The sequence below is a fragment of the Odocoileus virginianus genome, chromosome 20 (genome assembly GCF_023699985.2).
Source record: "Odocoileus virginianus isolate 20LAN1187 ecotype Illinois chromosome 20, Ovbor_1.2, whole genome shotgun sequence".
In the NCBI taxonomy this organism is placed as follows: Eukaryota; Metazoa; Chordata; class Mammalia; order Artiodactyla; family Cervidae; genus Odocoileus; species Odocoileus virginianus.
In genome coordinates, this window is record NC_069693.1 from 46726258 (window position 1) to 46743510 (window position 17253).

At 48.2% G+C, this 17253-nt stretch overlaps 1 protein-coding gene across 3 annotated transcripts in view; it reads left to right on the forward strand.

Moving 5' to 3' along the window:
* Positions 1-6705: 6705 nt before the first annotated feature.
* KLHDC4 (kelch domain containing 4) overlaps positions 6706-17253 on the forward strand; it is a 31996-nt gene continuing 21448 nt past the window's right edge. The window contains exons 1-4 of one of the 3 annotated variants that reach the window (XM_020890174.2): positions 6706-6904; positions 10152-10243; positions 12706-12784; positions 13359-13457. In XM_020890174.2, the coding sequence (XP_020745833.2) occupies positions 6806-6904; positions 10152-10243; positions 12706-12784; positions 13359-13457 (369 nt within the window). In that variant the 5' untranslated portion in view covers positions 6706-6805. Of the gene's footprint in view, positions 6905-8287; positions 8552-10151; positions 10244-12705; positions 12785-13358; positions 13458-17253 lie in introns of those variants that run through there. The other 2 variants (XM_020890175.2, XM_070451423.1) reach the window with 2 other exon arrangements.

Here is a 17253-nt window from a genome sequence, read left to right on the forward strand (position 1 = left end):
GAACTGATGAGATAGGAATTGGGGTGAGAGCTGACCCCAGAACCCTTAGTAGCAGAGTTAAAAGTTTGCAATGAGAGGATCAAGCTAGCCATCAAAGCTGCTTCACAGGGTGGGTAGGACAGGCATCTTATTCAAAGGCCCCTATGTCCCATTTACCCACTGGCCCTACATTCCTCTCTAATAGGTCTTTCTTGATCTCCATTTTTATCTCCCTTGAGTTTTCGTTACAAATGTGTGTGGTTCTCCATCTTTGGGAATGAATGGTCTATATGCAGGTCGTTACTCTGAAACATTTAACCAACTGAAACATACCCTCACTCTGACCGTGCTGGACAAACATTCTCTGCATTAAGTTGTACTGTCATTTGGGGAGTTTTGTTCATTCACTGTTTATTCATAATTTATTAACTTTTAACACAGGAGAGAGCAACATTTTTGTCCTGGGGATACAAAGAGGAATAAGAAATACAGCCTGAGGAGACTGACATCTAGTGGACAAAAGAGACAGTACACAGATGACTGATGCAATAAGCTCTTAGGTGTGCTCATATGTGTTAACAGAAAAGCTTGATTTTCTCGGAAATCAGATAACATGAACATTACTCATGGCACGCCTTTGAAAGACCAGGCAACACTTAATCAATTTTCCTATCCAGTTTCTAAATGCCTCTAACAACAGCCCAACCCTCGGGTAGGTTTTGACGTAGAAGCAGTCTTTGTTGCATTTTACATATTTTCTATTAATTGCATCATTCACGAATGTGGCCCAGGACGGGAGGATGCACCCACAACTTGGGTTTCTGAGCTTCGTTTCTGTGAAGGGTTTTAGAAAGTGGCCCCCTCCCAGGTGGAGAAGGTACTCAGAACAGTCCTTCTGGAGAATTAGGAGGGTTAGTGAATGCCATCTGTTTTCAAAACCTGGCAGCTGAAACTTAAGGGGCTACAGCTATGAATCCTGAGCATAAGTTGTCGACTGTGAGATGGTCAAGCTTGAAAGCTGAGTTGGTTCCTGGGTCAGGGAGGATTAAAGGGCCAGAGACTCAGAATTGTTGTAAGGGTGATATTGTTGTTGCTGACACTAAGTCGTGTCCGACTTTTTGTGACCCCATGGACTGTAGTCTGCCAGGCTCCTTCTGTCCATGGGATTCCCAGGCAAGAATACTGTAGTGGGTTGTCATTTCCTTCTCCAGGGACTCAGGGATTGAACCCACATCTCCTGCACTGGCAGTGGGATTCTTCACCATTGCACCACCTAGGAAGCCCATGTGATGTTATAGGAATTTAAAAACTCAAAGAACCACACTGATATTGCCAACTATTTGGTCAAGGAGTTTTACCTTTTTAAAAACAAATTTAACCTTAGGAACAGTTTCACAGACCGCATGTCCTCTAGGCTGGTGCCTCCGAACCCCATGTGCACGGGAGCTGGCTTCGGGCTGCATCTGGGTGGGTTTAGGGGATACAGTGACTAGTAAACAGATGCATGGCTGCAGGCTCACAGGGCAGCATGCAAGGTCCTCAGCTTCCTCACACCCTGCCTGCTCCCAGACTCTCTGTGATGCAGCAGTTAGCATAGCCGCATGGCTCTGTCTTCTGTTCCATTTCCTGCACTACTGCCTGGCAATAGCAAGAATGAAGGAGGCCCTGCACTTGAAAGCCAGGCAGCTGAGTGAAACTACAACATGGAACTTTGCTTTTCTCCCCCCGCCTGCTTTTCTAAATTAATTCATTATTTGTTTATTTTTGGCTGTGCTGGATGCTGGGTTTTCACAGCTGCGTGCGGGCTTTCTCTAGTTGCAGTGATCAGGGGCTGCCCTCTAGCTGCATCTGTGCAGGTTTCTCATTGTGGTTGTTTTTTTTGTTGCAGAGGATGGGTCTAGAGTGAGGGCTCAGTAGCTGTGACCCATGGGCTTAGTTGCCCCACAGCATGTAATCTTATCAGAGCAGGGATCGAACCTGTGTTGATCCTGCATTGGCAGGTGGATTCTTAACTGCTGGACCACCAGGGGAGTCCCAGATCTTTGCTTATTATCAGTCAGCAGGAAATTTCCTCCATGCTAAGCATGCTTGTGAGTGGAAGGAAGATTGTGGGTGACTTTGGGGTTTCCTTCATCACACGTGCCTGTATTTTCCAAATTTTAAACTTAGTATACGTTAACGACACTCTGAAAAATCCATTTGAAGACTGAGCAGTGCTGTAGTATGGTAGACTAGGTTATTTGGACCAATCCTCCTCTTCAAACTAGAAAATGATGGATAACCGTTGAAATGAGTCTTCTTAATGGCATCAGAAAGCTAACAAGGAGTCAAGAATCACCAAATGGGAACCTAACGGGACATACATATGAAAAAATTGGGTAGAGGCTGGGCTCAGGGATGAGTCTCTTCTGGGCATGAGCAGGCATTGCCACACTTTACTTCAGTTCAACAAGCTTGAAGTGTAAGGAGTGCTGTTAGTCGCTCAGTGGTTCTGACTCTTTGCAATCCCAGGGACTGTATCCTGCCAGGCTCCTTTGTCCTTGGGGGTTCTCCAGGCAAGAATACTGGAGTGGGTTGCCCTCCTCCAGGGGATCTTCCCAACCCAGGGATCGAACCCAGGTCTCCCACATTGCAGGCAGATTCTTTACTATCTGAGCCACCAGGGAAGCCCTGAAGTGCAAGGAGAGCTCAGTAAATCCTCAGGGGCAGGGGGCGGACCTGAGAGGAAACACCCTGCAGATGAACAGAGATTCCCTGAGGATCCTGACACAGCAGAAGTAGGCGGGCTCCCCAGAACCCCAGCAACTGGGGAAGTCACCCCAGTGCCAAGCAGGGTGGGAAGGCAATATCCCTGAGACACTGTGACCACATCCCAGCCCTTCCTTGGATTTGCAGCCTCAATTTGCCTCACCTGGATTGTCCAAAAGAAAATCAGGACTGAATGTCATGAGCTGGCAGTGCCCATGGCTGTCTGGCAGCAGCAAAAGCAATTCCCCCTGGGAGAAAGATGCTCTGGCTGAAGTCTTTCAAAGGTTATTCACAAACAGTTCTTCAAGACAGAAGCAGCGTCACTGCAGCACAAACGGATTGATATACTTACTCCAAGGACAAGACACACTCGGAAATGTCTGCAGGGAACTGAAAGCTATAAAAGCTATCCAGCAGATTTGATAAAAACAGAACCTTTGAAAATTACTAATCATGATCAAAAGTTATATGGACAAATTAGACAGATTTGATGGGGTTCAGCAAACAATTCATGAACCAGTAGGAGGAATTTTCCAGAAGGAGAGATTATCCAGAAGTGCAGCACAGAGGGACAAACAGAGGGAAAATGGGGGAAATGAAGAGAGGTTAAGAAAGCCAAAGGAAAAGAGAAGGGAGCCCCAGAAGAGAAAGGAGCAACAGCATCTTCTGAAGGGAGGGTGACAGAGAAATCCTGGACCCGGTAAGGCTGCCACGCGTGGCTTCATGGGGACCAGCCATTTCCAAGCAAGATGAATAAAAAGAAATAAACAAACATATCTTAGTGAAATGGCAGGATAATAGAGAGGAAGGTAAAATAAAAAGCGGTTAGAGAAAAAGAAAATTAATTTCCAGAAGGATCTTTAGAACATCTCCAAATATCTGGAAACAAACTAACACACTTCTAAGCAACCGAAGGGCCAAAGAAGAAATCAAAAAGGGAATTAGGAAGAAGCTCGAGTGGAATGAAAATCAAAGCACAAATATCAAATTTTGTGGGATGCAGTTGAAACAGAATTAAAGGGAAATGAAGAGCTCTCAAATCAATGAATTGAATACAAATAAATAACAAAAAGATCTCCAAATATTTGGAAATTAAACACTTGAATCCCAGAAAGGAGAAAATTTTGCTATCAGCCATGATGAAGCAAAGAGTCTGGATTTACCCCTTTCCCTCAAATGTCTAGAAAACCGGACAAAACACATGAAACAAAGGTTTTGAAGCCACTCCTTCCCTTCTCTTCCCTCTTTCCGTTCTCCCCCATCCCCTCCTTCTGTCCTTATTCCCAACTTCATTTCACAAAGCATTTGAGGAATGCCATCAAGCTTGTCTCATTAGAACAAAATCGCCTGGAAGCTGGTGGCTGGGTCTTCTGTTTTGTATCTCATGTGTCCTGGTACAACATCGCCAAGTTGTAGTAACCACTGAATGTTGTTAAATGAAATGATCATCTGTCAGTCCACAACCATTGTGACCCCACTTTGCAGCACACAGAATCTCTTAAATTTATATGTTGCTTTTTATTTCTCAAAGCTTTTGAAAAGTTTTATTTCATTTGATTCTCTCAGGAGTTCTGTGCAGTAGGTGGGCAGGTTTAATATGATCACTTTCCAGGTGGTTAACTACAGAGATCAACTTCATCTGTAGCACACTTTGAACATCTCTCCTGTTACACTGATTGTTCTGGTAAGGATGATTAGACGCATTGTTAATCTTTTTTTCTCTTCTGGATTTCATCTTGAAGACAGCAGAGGGCGCCTGACTACACAAAAGGTACGCTCTAAATGTTAATGATAGGTTAGATTGAAGATTATTCATTAAAGTTTCAAAAGTGTGAGTTTCACTAAAATAGGACTCTGTTCATCTTTCTACTATTTTTGGATTCTGATCTCATTTTAAATGTTCTCTTCTTCTTTTTTGGTAATGAGAGTTTCAACCTCACGTAAATCACCATGACACTATTAATTCCAAGAACCTTCCAATTTAGCTTCAAGATACTTTCAGATAATTCAAGTTTTAAATCCTGCATCTACCAGATCCTTCCAAATCTTCAGTAGGGAATAGGATCCCCCTTTTGTAACTCTTAAGAGGCGACCACTATAATGTGTTGCAAACAGACATGCTGTGACTGAAGGGCCATCTTGCTTCAAGTGCATTGCCTCCAGATTACCCAATTGTCAGAAAAGAATACCAGGATTAGGTATGTTCTTAGTTGTATTGCACTAAAGGGAATGTAACAATTTCTGAGAGGCAGTATTGAGGCTTTGACCCCTTGTTGCTCACAGTTGAGGGTAATTATGTCTGCAGGCTCAGGGGCCAGCTTCCTGTGAAGTTATGTATTCCCTTCTGACTGACTTCTAGCTGGTTCTTTTCTCTGCCATCTGGAATGTCCTCCTATTCTCCTACCATCAGTTCAGGGGACAGCAGCAGCAGCCTGAATGCTAGTCTACCCTCGCACTCATAGTCCCCCAGTTATATTTTTCTTCCTGAAGACTAGGTTTATGGACAAGGCTTGGAGTTGGCTGAAAAAGCACTCCTCCCTGGCTGCTCACTGATTAATAAATTGATTGGATCTGAGTTGATTTTGCTACCTAATCAGGATTCTTGGACTTCTTTGGCAACCCACTCCAGTATTCTCGCCTGGAGAATCTCATGAACATCAGAGGTTGGTGGGCTACAGTCCATGGGATTGCAGAGTTGGACACGACAGAAATGACTTAGCACAGCACTCATAATCAATAGAAATTGATAAGAGGCTAGAGAAGAAATTCAGGCAAAGTTTTATTGGGACTTCTGCTGCAGCAGGAGGGAGCGAAACCAAGTAGCGGGTTCCCTTGCTTGCTCCCAGACAGGGGATGGGGCAAGTGAGCTGGTCCCTTATACAGGTGAGGGTAGGGTTGGTCCAGGGGTGGCTTGCTCACTCCCTTGGTGGTGCTGTGTGCATGGACCATGTACAGTAACCGCGCTTTTGTTTCTGACTTATCAGAAGTGGCAGTTGGGGTTTTTGTCTTTTTGTATCTTGTTCATAATTTGCCCCAACTGTGCACGCATGCATGCAGTTAATTTTTAATCCTTTATAGTTTCTTTGCATTTTGTTTATGGAGGAGGCATTTGTCCACGTGCAAGCACTGAGGGAAGGGTCCCAGGTCCCAGCCTGTATCAATTTCTTTAAGGCTGAGTCTTGCTGTGGTTCACTCACAAAGCAGATTATTTCCTCGTTTATGCTTTCCCTTTGCTGCCTGTTTGCTTGTCCTTGTCCTTAATTTTTTCTATTTCCTGATTCCGAGCATGAAATGATACCTTCTAAGCAATGAGAGACATTTTCACTCTGCTCTGCCCAAACCTCAGCAGTCCACGTACTATGTGTGTTTTTTCACATTTATTACGTTTAGTCAAAAGCTAGCGGGCAGTTTTGGTTTTCCAGACTTGGAAACTGACTGCTCTTGGAGAGGGGTCATTAGCCCTGCGCCATGATGGGGAAAACAAGTCCGCTCACACAGTACATTTGAGGACAGTCACCTAGAAGGCGGATGAGCAGGGCTGTTTTACTTGCTGAGCACAGTATCCTCAGCCCCTAAGAGTATCTAGCCCGTTTTACATCTTCGCTCGGAGTCTGCGAACCCTGTAAGTGCATGACCAGGGCTTCCAGTGCTGTGGCTTCCTGCCCTTCCAGGGCAGGAAGCCACAGCAATCATTTAACTTGCACAAGGGTTCGTGCTACCGAGTAAGCCAACTAGGTCACTGTGCACGGGGCTCAGCATTGCTGAACAAACACGTCGGAGCGACAGGCGCCGCGTACCCGGTACAGCTGAAGGGGGGAGGGGAAGGGGCGCGGCCTCGCTGCTTCTCGGCGGGCACCACCCAGAGCCCAAGGCCCCCAGGCCCCTTTGTATAGGAGGACCATAAAGGACTACGAAAGCAGCCATCTCCAAACCCAGGCCCCACTACCAGCCCAGAACCGCGAGCGAGGCTAACCGGAAGTGACGCCCTCTCTGCGCGCCCCCCAGCACGTATTTCCCTGCGCGCCGCGCGCCGCTAGAGTCTCACAGGCAGTTCAGAAACCTCCTTGGACACGGCACGATGGGCAAAAAGGGCAAGAAAGAGAAGAAGGGCCGTGGGGCGGAGAAGACGGCCGCTAAGATGGAGAAGAAAGTGTCCAAGCGCTCGCGGAAGGAGGAGGTGAGCGAGCCCGGGGTCGCGGGCTTGTCCGGGACCCCCTGTGAGGGGCGCTGGCGGCGACCGGGCTGAGCCGGATCATCTCTGCAAGCCTCAGTCCTTGGCTTTAAGCGGGGCACGTGAGCCTCAGGGCAGCCCGGAGCAGTGAGCGTCGTTGGAGTGAGTGGGACTGTGGGAAGTTCCATAACGGTTGATGGTGACCAGGGGTCTTTCTCTGTGTCTGTCCCTGTCTCCCTCTGTCTCTCCCTTCCTCTCGCTCCCTCCCTCCTTCCTCTCCTACCCTCTTTGTCTTTTCACATCTTTAGCAGGGTGTGCAGATGGGTCAGTGCTAAACTTAGAGGCGAGCGCTCTGTTCCTAATTGACTGTTGCTCAGGGACTCCCCAACCCGGGATAGTTTATAATGGTTAATGAGTGTTTGCTGCCTCCAGGCTTTGTGCTCTCTGGGCTTTCTCACAGCCATTTGAGTTAGGTAGCTTTGGCGTCTCCATCTGACAGTCAGGAAATCAGAAGCTAACAGGTTACGTAGTTCAGCTGTGAGGTGGCTGGGAGCTGAAATTTGACCAGACATCTCACATCCCGAGCTATTGAATACATACCCTTGTCCCTTTTCTTCCTAAGGCATTCATGTTTCCATTTAGTTATCTGTCAAATAATGAGGTTGAGCTCTTTCTATCTCCATCTCCCATCATTTTTCAGCTGGGTGGCTGTGGGGGAGGGACTAAGCTGGCGGTTTTTAGGGACAACTTAAAGAGTTCTGCCCAGCACAGAACTCATGTCTCAGATACCTGGTGACATCTGCACGCAGCTGGCAGTCACACAGATTGATTCCTCCCCTTCTGCATGGTCCTGCTGAAGCCCCATTTCTTCACCCTGTCTGGGCGACCTGCATCTCCTGGGCTTTGCCTCCTCAGCAGCTCACTCCCCAGAGGCTTTCAGGGAAGGTTTTTAAAGACAGGGTGAGGAAGGGAGCTGGACATGTCAGCTCGTGGACATTCTTCTGGTTGGTTGATAGTGAAGTAATTGGGAGTCAACATTATCAACCTTCTGATTCCAGTTGGTCTGGGGACTCCATCCTTGTGGACAGCATGCAGTTAACTTCTTCCACCTGGTAAGGGTTTCAGTATCTGCAGAACAGCTCAACGGACATGGCTCAGAGTATCATCTGTAGGCCTTGGAGAAGAACTAAAAGCCCTGACTTTAAGGCTAAGTTACTTTTATTTTGTCTTGCTTGTTTTCTGCAATTTCCCACTCTTCTGATTAAATTTGCTCTTTGGAACTCGAGAAGGCCTGGGAGGCTAAAGTTTTTCTGCAGACAAGAGGCAGGCGGAGGACATGGCAGGGGTGTGCAGTGGGGTGGGATGGGGTGGTTCTGTCCCAGGAAGACCCCAACAACCCCAAAGTCTTGGTTAGAAGATGACAGGGCCTGTGCTTCTAACAAAGGGGGTGACCAGGCCTGCTCCCAACCAGAGACACCATGGTCACTCCTGCTCTCGAGTGATGGGGGGTTCAGTGCTTCCTGCTGACCTCGGCCGGTGTGCATCAGTGCTATTCGCCCCATGACTGATACAGCAGCTCTCCCTCCAGGCCTGCTTGTCGCAACCACGCCTTCCTTCCACCTTGTTTCCATCTTCCCTTCTGCCTTAAGGAAGGTAATGACACTGGACTGGGACCCCTGAGCTCATCAAGGTTCCAGTAGTCCCTTGTTCACCTGTCCCTTCCTGTAAAGAGCCAGTGGTTCAGTAACTTGTCTTTAGTACCTAGAGGGGCATGTTTTGCACTCAGGACTTGGAGACGGCAATTACACAGAAGTAACAGGACAAAAGGTGATTCTGTGGACTCTTGTGAGGGTGCAAATTGGTAGAGTCAGTTGGGTCTTAAATTACATACAAGAGTGGCAGATACAACATAGCAGTTGCACACATAAAGATTTAGCTTGGAAAAATTACCCCCAGCTCCGCAAAGACATGTCCTCCAACAGCCATGGTAGTGTTGCCTGTAAGGTTTTGAAGTTGAGTCAGACATTCAGCAGCAGCAGGATGAGTGGAGAAGCCATGTGGCGCTGCCGCCATGACAGCGAACAGACTCGGGGCATCAGACCGCTCCTTCAGCAGGATAAAGCAAAGAAGCAAGTCGCAAGGGAATATTCAGTGTGATGACATTTATATGGAATTGGAAAATCTGAGACAGTAATGCACAGGGATATGTTAACAGGTAGTGAAAGTAGAGAGAGAGATGCCTGAGAGTCAGGAGCCCTCAGTTTCAGACAGCGGCTCCTTCTGGGAGGTGAAGGGGGTCAAGTGGGGAAGGGGGTTGCAGGTGGCTGTTCAAGCCCAGGGCAAGTGATGTTCTGCTGAAAGGAGCCAAGAGGGAGCCTGGGCAGCTAGAGAGTGAGGAGGTGGGGTGAGACATGCGGTGGGCGAGGGAGGAAGAATGGCCTGAAAGTGTTTGTAGGTGCAGGAAGGACGCCTCACCGACTTTCAGGCCCTGCAGAGTGTGGAAGCTGGGGGAGAGCTGGTGTGAGGTGAAGTGGGGAGGAACGATGGAGGGCAGATGCCAGCTGTTAGCATGAGCCAGGTGCTGGGATGAGTGTTGACGGGCAGGTGGGAGACTTTCCCTTGACAGATGGGTCAGCATCCCTGTGGGCTGGGGGACACTAGTGTAATTGCAGAGACTGGGGGTGGGAAGTCTGAGCTCCAGCACTGCCCAGCTGTGTACAGAAATAGGCACCTTAACCTCTAAATCTGTGGTTGTGACAGTGGAGATGTTCTTACACAGATTGGTTGCAGCTGGTAGATGACGAGCCCCCCGCAGCGTGCAGGCACATGTCAGTAAGCAGACAGACATGTCTGGGTCACTTGGAACTTACATTCTGTTATGTTGGTAGAAGGTAGAAACTAAATAAATGAACATAGAAATTTCAGACCCTGCTCTGCGGACAGCAAAGCAGGCTGGTGTGGTGGCCCGGGCCTCGGTTTCCAGCGGTGATTGAAGGTGTTGGTGTGAAATTGGGTGTGTTGTGGCGTGAAATTGTCTGAGAAGAAGGCCTTTGGTTGGTGTGGGGAGTGAGGGTTTGGAATGAGATGACGCATGTGCCGTGTGCCAGAAGCTCAGGTTCTAAGTGTTTGTGTCTGTGTCAGGTTTTGTATCTTTTAAATGGAAGAAACAAGTTCTAATTCTGGTCAGGTCAGGGGGGTCTGAGGAGAGCTGACCCAGGCATTTGGCCACGTGTAATTGCTTATCTGTCTGCAGGAGGACCTGGAAGCCCTCATAGCCCACTTCCAGACTCTCGATGCCAGAAAGACTCAGGTCGTGGAGACACCCTGCTCGCCACCTTCCCCACGGTAAGCAAGCTACAGGGTAGCTTCTGACAGTTTTCTGGTAGAAATTGGGAAGCTGCTTGAAACAGGCACTATGTTTTCATAAGTAACTGGGCACTTGGGGCATTTTCATCATTAGAACCTACTAGATCAGCTCCTACAAGACAAGGCGGTTTTTTTCACTTCTACCTCTGACAAGTGGGAGGGAGGCAGCTCAGCTCTGTTGTCACACGGAAACACGGAGAAGAGGTCCCCCAGCACTGCTGCTCATCAGGGAGGTTATGTGGGTTTGAAACCCCATCTGGTGACAATCTGTGTTTGAGGGTTTTCTTTCTTTTTTTTTTTAAACAATGTTATATTAGTTTCTGCCATACAGCAAGGTGCCTCAGTTATACACACATACATATTGTTGTTGTTTAGTTGCTAAGTCATGTCCAACCTTTTGCGACCCCATGGACTGTAGCCCGCCAGGCTCCTCTGTCCATGGGATTTCCCAGGCAAGAGTACTAGAGTGGGTTGCCATTTCCTTCTCTATGTGTCTGAGGTTTTTAAAGGCTCCTCAGAGGTCCAAAAGTTAAAAAATCATGATGCTTTTCACTGTGCTCATTCATAGCGCTTTTATGTTCTCAAGCGTGACCATTAAACATAAAACTGTAAGCCATTTTAGATGAGTTCATAGTTTATGTGAGGGGCTCCAATGTCTTTTGTAGGATTTCAGACCAGGTGGAAGGAGGAGGAGGGAGCAGGCTGTGGTTTTTCCCTGGCTCCTTATCCCTTCTTTCTTGCCTCCTCAGCTCTTGAATACCAGCGGTTCTCTGGTTTGATGCAGGACCCAGGGCTCCGTCATTCTTATCCCTTCTCTGGGCAGAGCAGGGCCAGGACACAGAGCACCTCGAGCTAGGAGCCCAGGGAGGCCAAGTGACCCTGATGGGGAGATGCGTGCCCTTCGGAGAAGGGGAAATGCCTAACTTCCCGCGCATCCAGGGCTGTCTTGTTAAGCTGAGAAATGATTTGCTTCATTTCCTTCAGGCCTGAGTGGAGGCCTTGGTCCAGCACATCAGGAAGGGAGGTGGTGGAGTGTCCCCTCTGCCTCAGTGGGGTGCAGGGCATGGCTTGAATCCCACGACCTCACCCCCGGCATGTGGTTGTTACCTTTCAGGGTCAGGGTCAGGTGCTCACCCCTGAGTGGACACCAGGGGCTTTTCCTTAGCTCCCAAAGGTCCCTCCTGTCCTTCAGTTCATAAATTCCCCTGGGAGTCTGGCTTTATTTTCATTTTATTTGTCATGTTATCTTTGGGTCAAGCCTAAGGGTCACATGTGGTAGCGGACATGTTCATCTGAATTGTTGAAGCAGATAAATCCATGAGATCGTGAAGTCTTTATTTGTGCAGCACCCTTGAGGGAACTCACTTTGAATGTGGGTTGATTTTTTTTTTTTTTTTTGGATGACATTTGCCTTAAAGTATGTTGCCCTAAAAGCCAGTGTAATGTACCAGTATAATTTGAAACCTTGGTAGTGCCTACATCACCAGGTCACTGGGCAGCCTCCTGAAGGAAAAGGGCCGGTATTCGAGCTGAGATCTACTGGGACACAGACCTTTCAGGGGTTACCTCAATACCCTCTCATTTCCTACCTCTCCATCGAATTATAGGAAAAATCCATGAAAATCACCAAGTTTAAGTGTGTATATCCCCACATCTTTGCTCAGAGGTAGCTTAATGGTAGTATGAGGGCGAGGTGCTTGGTTGTATTGGAGACTGGGGTGCGCTATTTTGACTTGAGGGTTTGACTGCAGGGTTTCTCAGCCTATAAAAGGTCTCTGTGTATAATAAATCCCCAGTTGAAAAAAAAAAACAACAGTTTTCCCTTTCCCTTTGAGAAGCATCGTTTGGCATTGATGTGGTAAAGGACACCTCAGGAACACTGCCCCAGGGGCTTCAGCACAGAGAATTTTTCCCTCCCAGTGGCCTTACCCTTCAGTGCTTCCTGCTGAGATGTCAGGGCACACTTAAAATTCCCCTAGAGCTGTTGCCTTGTTCTCATGTGTGAAAGTAAGCAGAAAGGTGTTTGTGTTTTCCAGATGGAAGCAGTCTGGGATGTATATTTAAAAGCTTGAATAGTGGACCTCTGAGGACAGTTAGATTATAATGTAGAGGACAGAGCTGGAAGCAGGACAGCTCTGGGAAGAGTGGCGCAGAAGTCGGAGTCCCCAGACCCCAACCTACCTGATGATTTTTAGCCAGATGCTGTGTGAGAGGCCCTGGGCCCTCCTGGGAGGCTAGCCTGGGTGTCAGTGTCCCGAGGGTGAGGCTGCCATTAAGGGCAGTGCCTCAGCTTCTGTCCTCAGCCCTGGTTCCTCTTGCGCAGAAGTTCAGGATAGGCTGTTCCCCGGTGGCACAGCCTATGGAGGGAGGGAGACGGGCTCTCTGTCTCGGCGTCATATGGTTTGATTTTTGTGTTGAGCTGCTGCTTGTGTCTCTTGCAGGTTAAATGCCTCCCTCTCCACTCATCCTGAGAAAGATGAATTAATCCTTTTCGGAGGTGAATATTTCAATGGCCAAAAAGTAAAGTATATATTTTATTCTTTCCCTTCAAATTTTCATGAGTCTCATTTAGAGGAAAATTCCTTTTAGGCACTGATGTCAAATACCCATTGGTCGTTTAACTCCGCCCCTCATGTGTCCTGCCTCCATGAGGCAGGACTGGCTTGGGGTGTGGTCCTTTAAGCCACCAGGATCCTTCCAGGCCCTTGAGTGTCACAGCTCTTCCTGCCTGCATGAGGTGGGCCAGCGCCCTGCTCTCTTTCCTCTTAAGTTTCCAAAGGTGTTTGAATAGGCAAAGTGCTGATATATGGTAGAGCAATTAATAACATCATAAAAACTGTAATTTTGATTTTTGAGCAGAGCAGATAGCCCTCTGTTTCAGAGCTACAGATGAAATAGTTCCAAAGTCCTGAGTTCAGCTTCCCTGCATGGTGATCCAGAGGCGGTCTTTGTGTCACCATCCTGGAGGGTCTGGGAACTGGCCTTAGGAAGCACACTGCCCAGGGAGAGCTAGTGATTGAGCTCCACCTTCTGCTTGCCGTCAGTTGTGTGGAAGCATCATTCATAACACTGAAGTTCCTCTTCCTTCCTGCAGACTTTTCTTTATAACGAACTCTACGTCTACAACATCCGGAAGGACAGCTGGACCAAAGTGGAGATCCCCAACCCACCTCCGAGGCGCTGTGCTCACCAGGTACGTGTCTGTGTGACGTCGGCCTCCCCTCTTCTCATGCTGGGGTCCGGACGCAGGATTCCGTGACGGACTTTCGAGCTGGCAGCCTCCTCACTCTGCTGTCTCCGCCTGGAATGTGTTTTTTCTATTTTTTGGCTGTGCTGGGTCTTCGTTACTGCGTGGGCTTTTCTCTAGATGAGAAGAGCGAGGGCTGCTCTCTAGTTGCAGTGCATTCTCATTGTGGTGGACTATCGCAGAGCATAGTCCCTAGGGCACGTGGGCTCAGTAGTTGGTGGTGCACGGCCTCAGTTGCTCCGCGTCATGTGAAATCTTCCGGACCAGGAATAGAACCCATGTCCCTTGCATTAGCAGGCGGACTCCCACCCACTGGACTTTCTGAGACCACCAGAGAAGTCCTCTTGTTCATTCTCATAACCAAGTATTTGAAACAGTGTTGGGGCTCAAAAGGTAGTTTGAAAGAGTGAACCCTCTCCAGTGTCAGCCTCCCAGGGCGTGACTGAAACATCCCTCCACACTGTGGTTCTCCTTCTGATTCAGTGCTCAGAAGTGGCCTCCTGATTTGAAATTGGGTCCACAAGGAGGACTGCCTGCCTGAACTGCATCGACATCTCGTGCACAGCAAGGCTTGCAGCCATTTGGACTAGTTCATATTTTGAAAGAGAGGCATGCACTGCTTTTTGATTTAGAAAGATCTTGGTAAGCCTGGGTTTTAATTAGTAAATGGCTCTTGATAAGTTCGAGTCCATTCACCTGAGCCTATTCCAGCTCTGAGAATGTATTCACCCAGGCCTCCGGGCTAAGCACCAAGTCCTGTCCTGGTCCAGGGAGGAGTACTGTAAGTGACCCCACCCGATGCCTGGCCAGTTCCTGGGCCCCAGGCATGCAGACTGAGGGGCTTCTTTGGTGTTTGTTTTCTTATCTGTTTCAATTAGTCCTTGAAGAACTAGTATCTTAAGAGTCTTTGAGATTTTAATTCAGTCATTTGGGCAGGTTCTGATTCATACGCATATCTTGTGAGCACTTTTTGAGTCTGGGACTTAATATTATCCCTGTAGGTGAGGTTGGCTTGCTATTTACTCTGTGAATTTTTCAACAAATCAGAGCTATGGGAAATAGAAAATTGGGGGTGAAGTCTTTCGCCTAGAGGTCATTACAGTTCAAATTCCACTACATTATATTTGGAGCTGTAAAAATTTCCTCATTTTGGACTAGTTTAATCAATGTGATAACAAAAGCCACGTTCTTCTCTCTAAATCAATCAGGGGCAGAAGGAGTAGAAAGAGAAAGCTTATATGTGCACCCATCATTTGTCATTTCTCTGAGATCCTGGACTTTTGGGGGTGAAGTTTATTTTAGCTTGTAATTTGAAAATTTAATGCCATTTTCTAAAACTAATATAGCTGGTGAGAGGAAGGAAAGGGTCACAAGGCCCACTGACGGTGTACCCAACAACCTCTTGGGCCTCACTTGTCGGGTCCTGCCTGGTGCTCCCCTCCCGGGACCCTCCCTGGGTAGAATGTTCAGATGCTCCTGTTCGGATGGACTGAGCAGGAAGGACTGTTGAGAATTGAAGGGTGGGGGAGGAGGAGTTCGGGCGCTGCTGAAGTTCTCCTCTTCTTACTCACCTGATGGTTTGTTTTTCCCAAAGCAATAACTCACTTGAAACAAAATGCTTTCTTGCAAACAGTAGAACAGACAGTTCCCTATGGTTTAAGAGAGCCACCTCTGTTCTCATCAGCCTTTGTGTGTGCATGAGCAGGAAGTAGTCAGTGTTTACGGAATGCCTACTCCCGGGTGATCAGAATCGTGCCCACAGTGCCCAGGGGAGCTGCAGAAGGCAGTTCCTTGCAGCTCAGCCACGGCTCTGTCACACTCCACCGGAGCAGCAGGGGTGGCTTGTTCACTGGGAACTCAACATCATACACACGAGCTGCGCTTCCAGGGCTGAGATGCAGCAACAGAAAGGACACATTTGCCATTTTTTTATTATGTCCCCCGGGTTCTATTTTCTTTGGTCCTGGTGGCCTGGCAAGTTGTTAGGACTCGACTTTCACAAAGCTGATGCATGTGGCTGACATCAGAATCTAGTCAGAGTTTGTATGTTGTTTTGGACTCCATTGTGTCTTTTTTTTTTTTTGGCCTTTGGAGGGAAAGTTGTGACCTTACGGTTTTCTGGACATGATTTTATTCCATTGAAGACAACAAGACAGAAACCCAAATGCCTGGGAAGCGTACAGCCTTGTGTGACACGTAGGAAAGTAGACGCTGGTGGGGGAAGCCTTGCCTCAGCCCCGGAGCAGAGCCGTCCTGCTTTGGTCACGGGACAGTGTTCGACCTTTGTTAGGTCCAGGGAACGTTGGCTGTCAGTCCATCCAAACCGTTACTTCAAAACCACTGTGTGTATGTATATGTGTGCGTGAATGTACGTATGTAAAGGAGTTTATTTTTATTGATTTATTTCAAAATACATAAATTAATCACTCCGAAGATGGCCGGGGGCTCAGTGGTAAAAAAAAATCTGCCTGCAGTGCAGGAGACACAAGAGATGCGGGTTTGGTCCCTCATCGGGAAGATCCCATGGAGGAGGAGATGGCAACCCACTCCTGTATTCTTGCCTGGAGAATCCCATGGACAGAGGAGCCTGGCAGGCTACAGTCAATGCAAAGAGGGGTTGCAAAGAGTTGGACACAACTGAGCGTGCGCACACGTGTGTGTGCATCTACATATGTGTGTGTGTATATTTTCTTTGTACTGTTCTTTCCAGTTGATGCATTATTTGTAATGCTATCTCAGGCATTAAATAGCTTCTATAATAAGATATTTCAAAACCACATTGTATTGCATAGCATGAATAGACCATCCAAACTTCATTAAACTCAGAAAAATGTGTTAAGTTTGGGCCTAAGCTAATTTTCATGTCTCATTTAAAGATTTGAAATAGCTCCTTACAATCACTGGGGTTTTAGAGTCACAGGAAACTGATTTGTCTTCTGATAGGTCAGTGCTGAGAGGATGCACAGAACTGAGTGGAAATGGGGTGGGGGGGCCACATCACCCTGCATGTGTCATCAGGACCCTCCAGTTAGTCCAGGGCAGGGGCAGCATGGTGATGGAGCTGCAGTTCTGCGGCCTTAAGCTTAGTTAAGTGACAGGCTGTGCTGCAGTGGAAGCCTGGGGTGCTCCGAGGGTGCCTAGGGGTGGGCATCCTGGGAACCACTGTCTGACCGCCCAGCGTGTGCTTGTCCGTGGAGGTTTGCAGGGGCAGGAGGCATTCACCCAGAATGCTTGGGAGCGCCTGGCATCCAGCTGCCCCAACCCACTTCTCCTGCCCCAGCCACACTGTGCTTCCTGCCGTGGGCACTGCTTCTGAGCCCCCGGCCAGGAGCTTAACTCGGCCACTTGGTTTGAAGATGTGCCCTGTGGCCTGCTTTGCTGCCAGAGCCCTGGGACTTCTGACACTGGGGCAGGTTGGCCCCCAGTCTGCCCCCTGCAGGCATTCATTGACTAGGCAGCACCCCCACATTTCTGGGGTACTGGCAGAAGAAGTGATTTCTGTGAAGTCTGTTCCCTCACGCGATTCACATAAAAGCCAAGTTGAGACTATCTCTGCAGTTGTGCCCTCCTTGGTTAGGGGGCACTCCAGGGAGGAGTACTCCAGGGAGGGGCTCCATTGGCCACTGGCCTCCAATGACTTTGTGGCTCTGTCGGCCCAGGCAGTCCTGCATGGTCCCGTGTAACCTGTGAGTCTTGGGCCTTAGGCAGAACCAGAGGGGCAGGCCTTTGAGGCTGGAGTGTG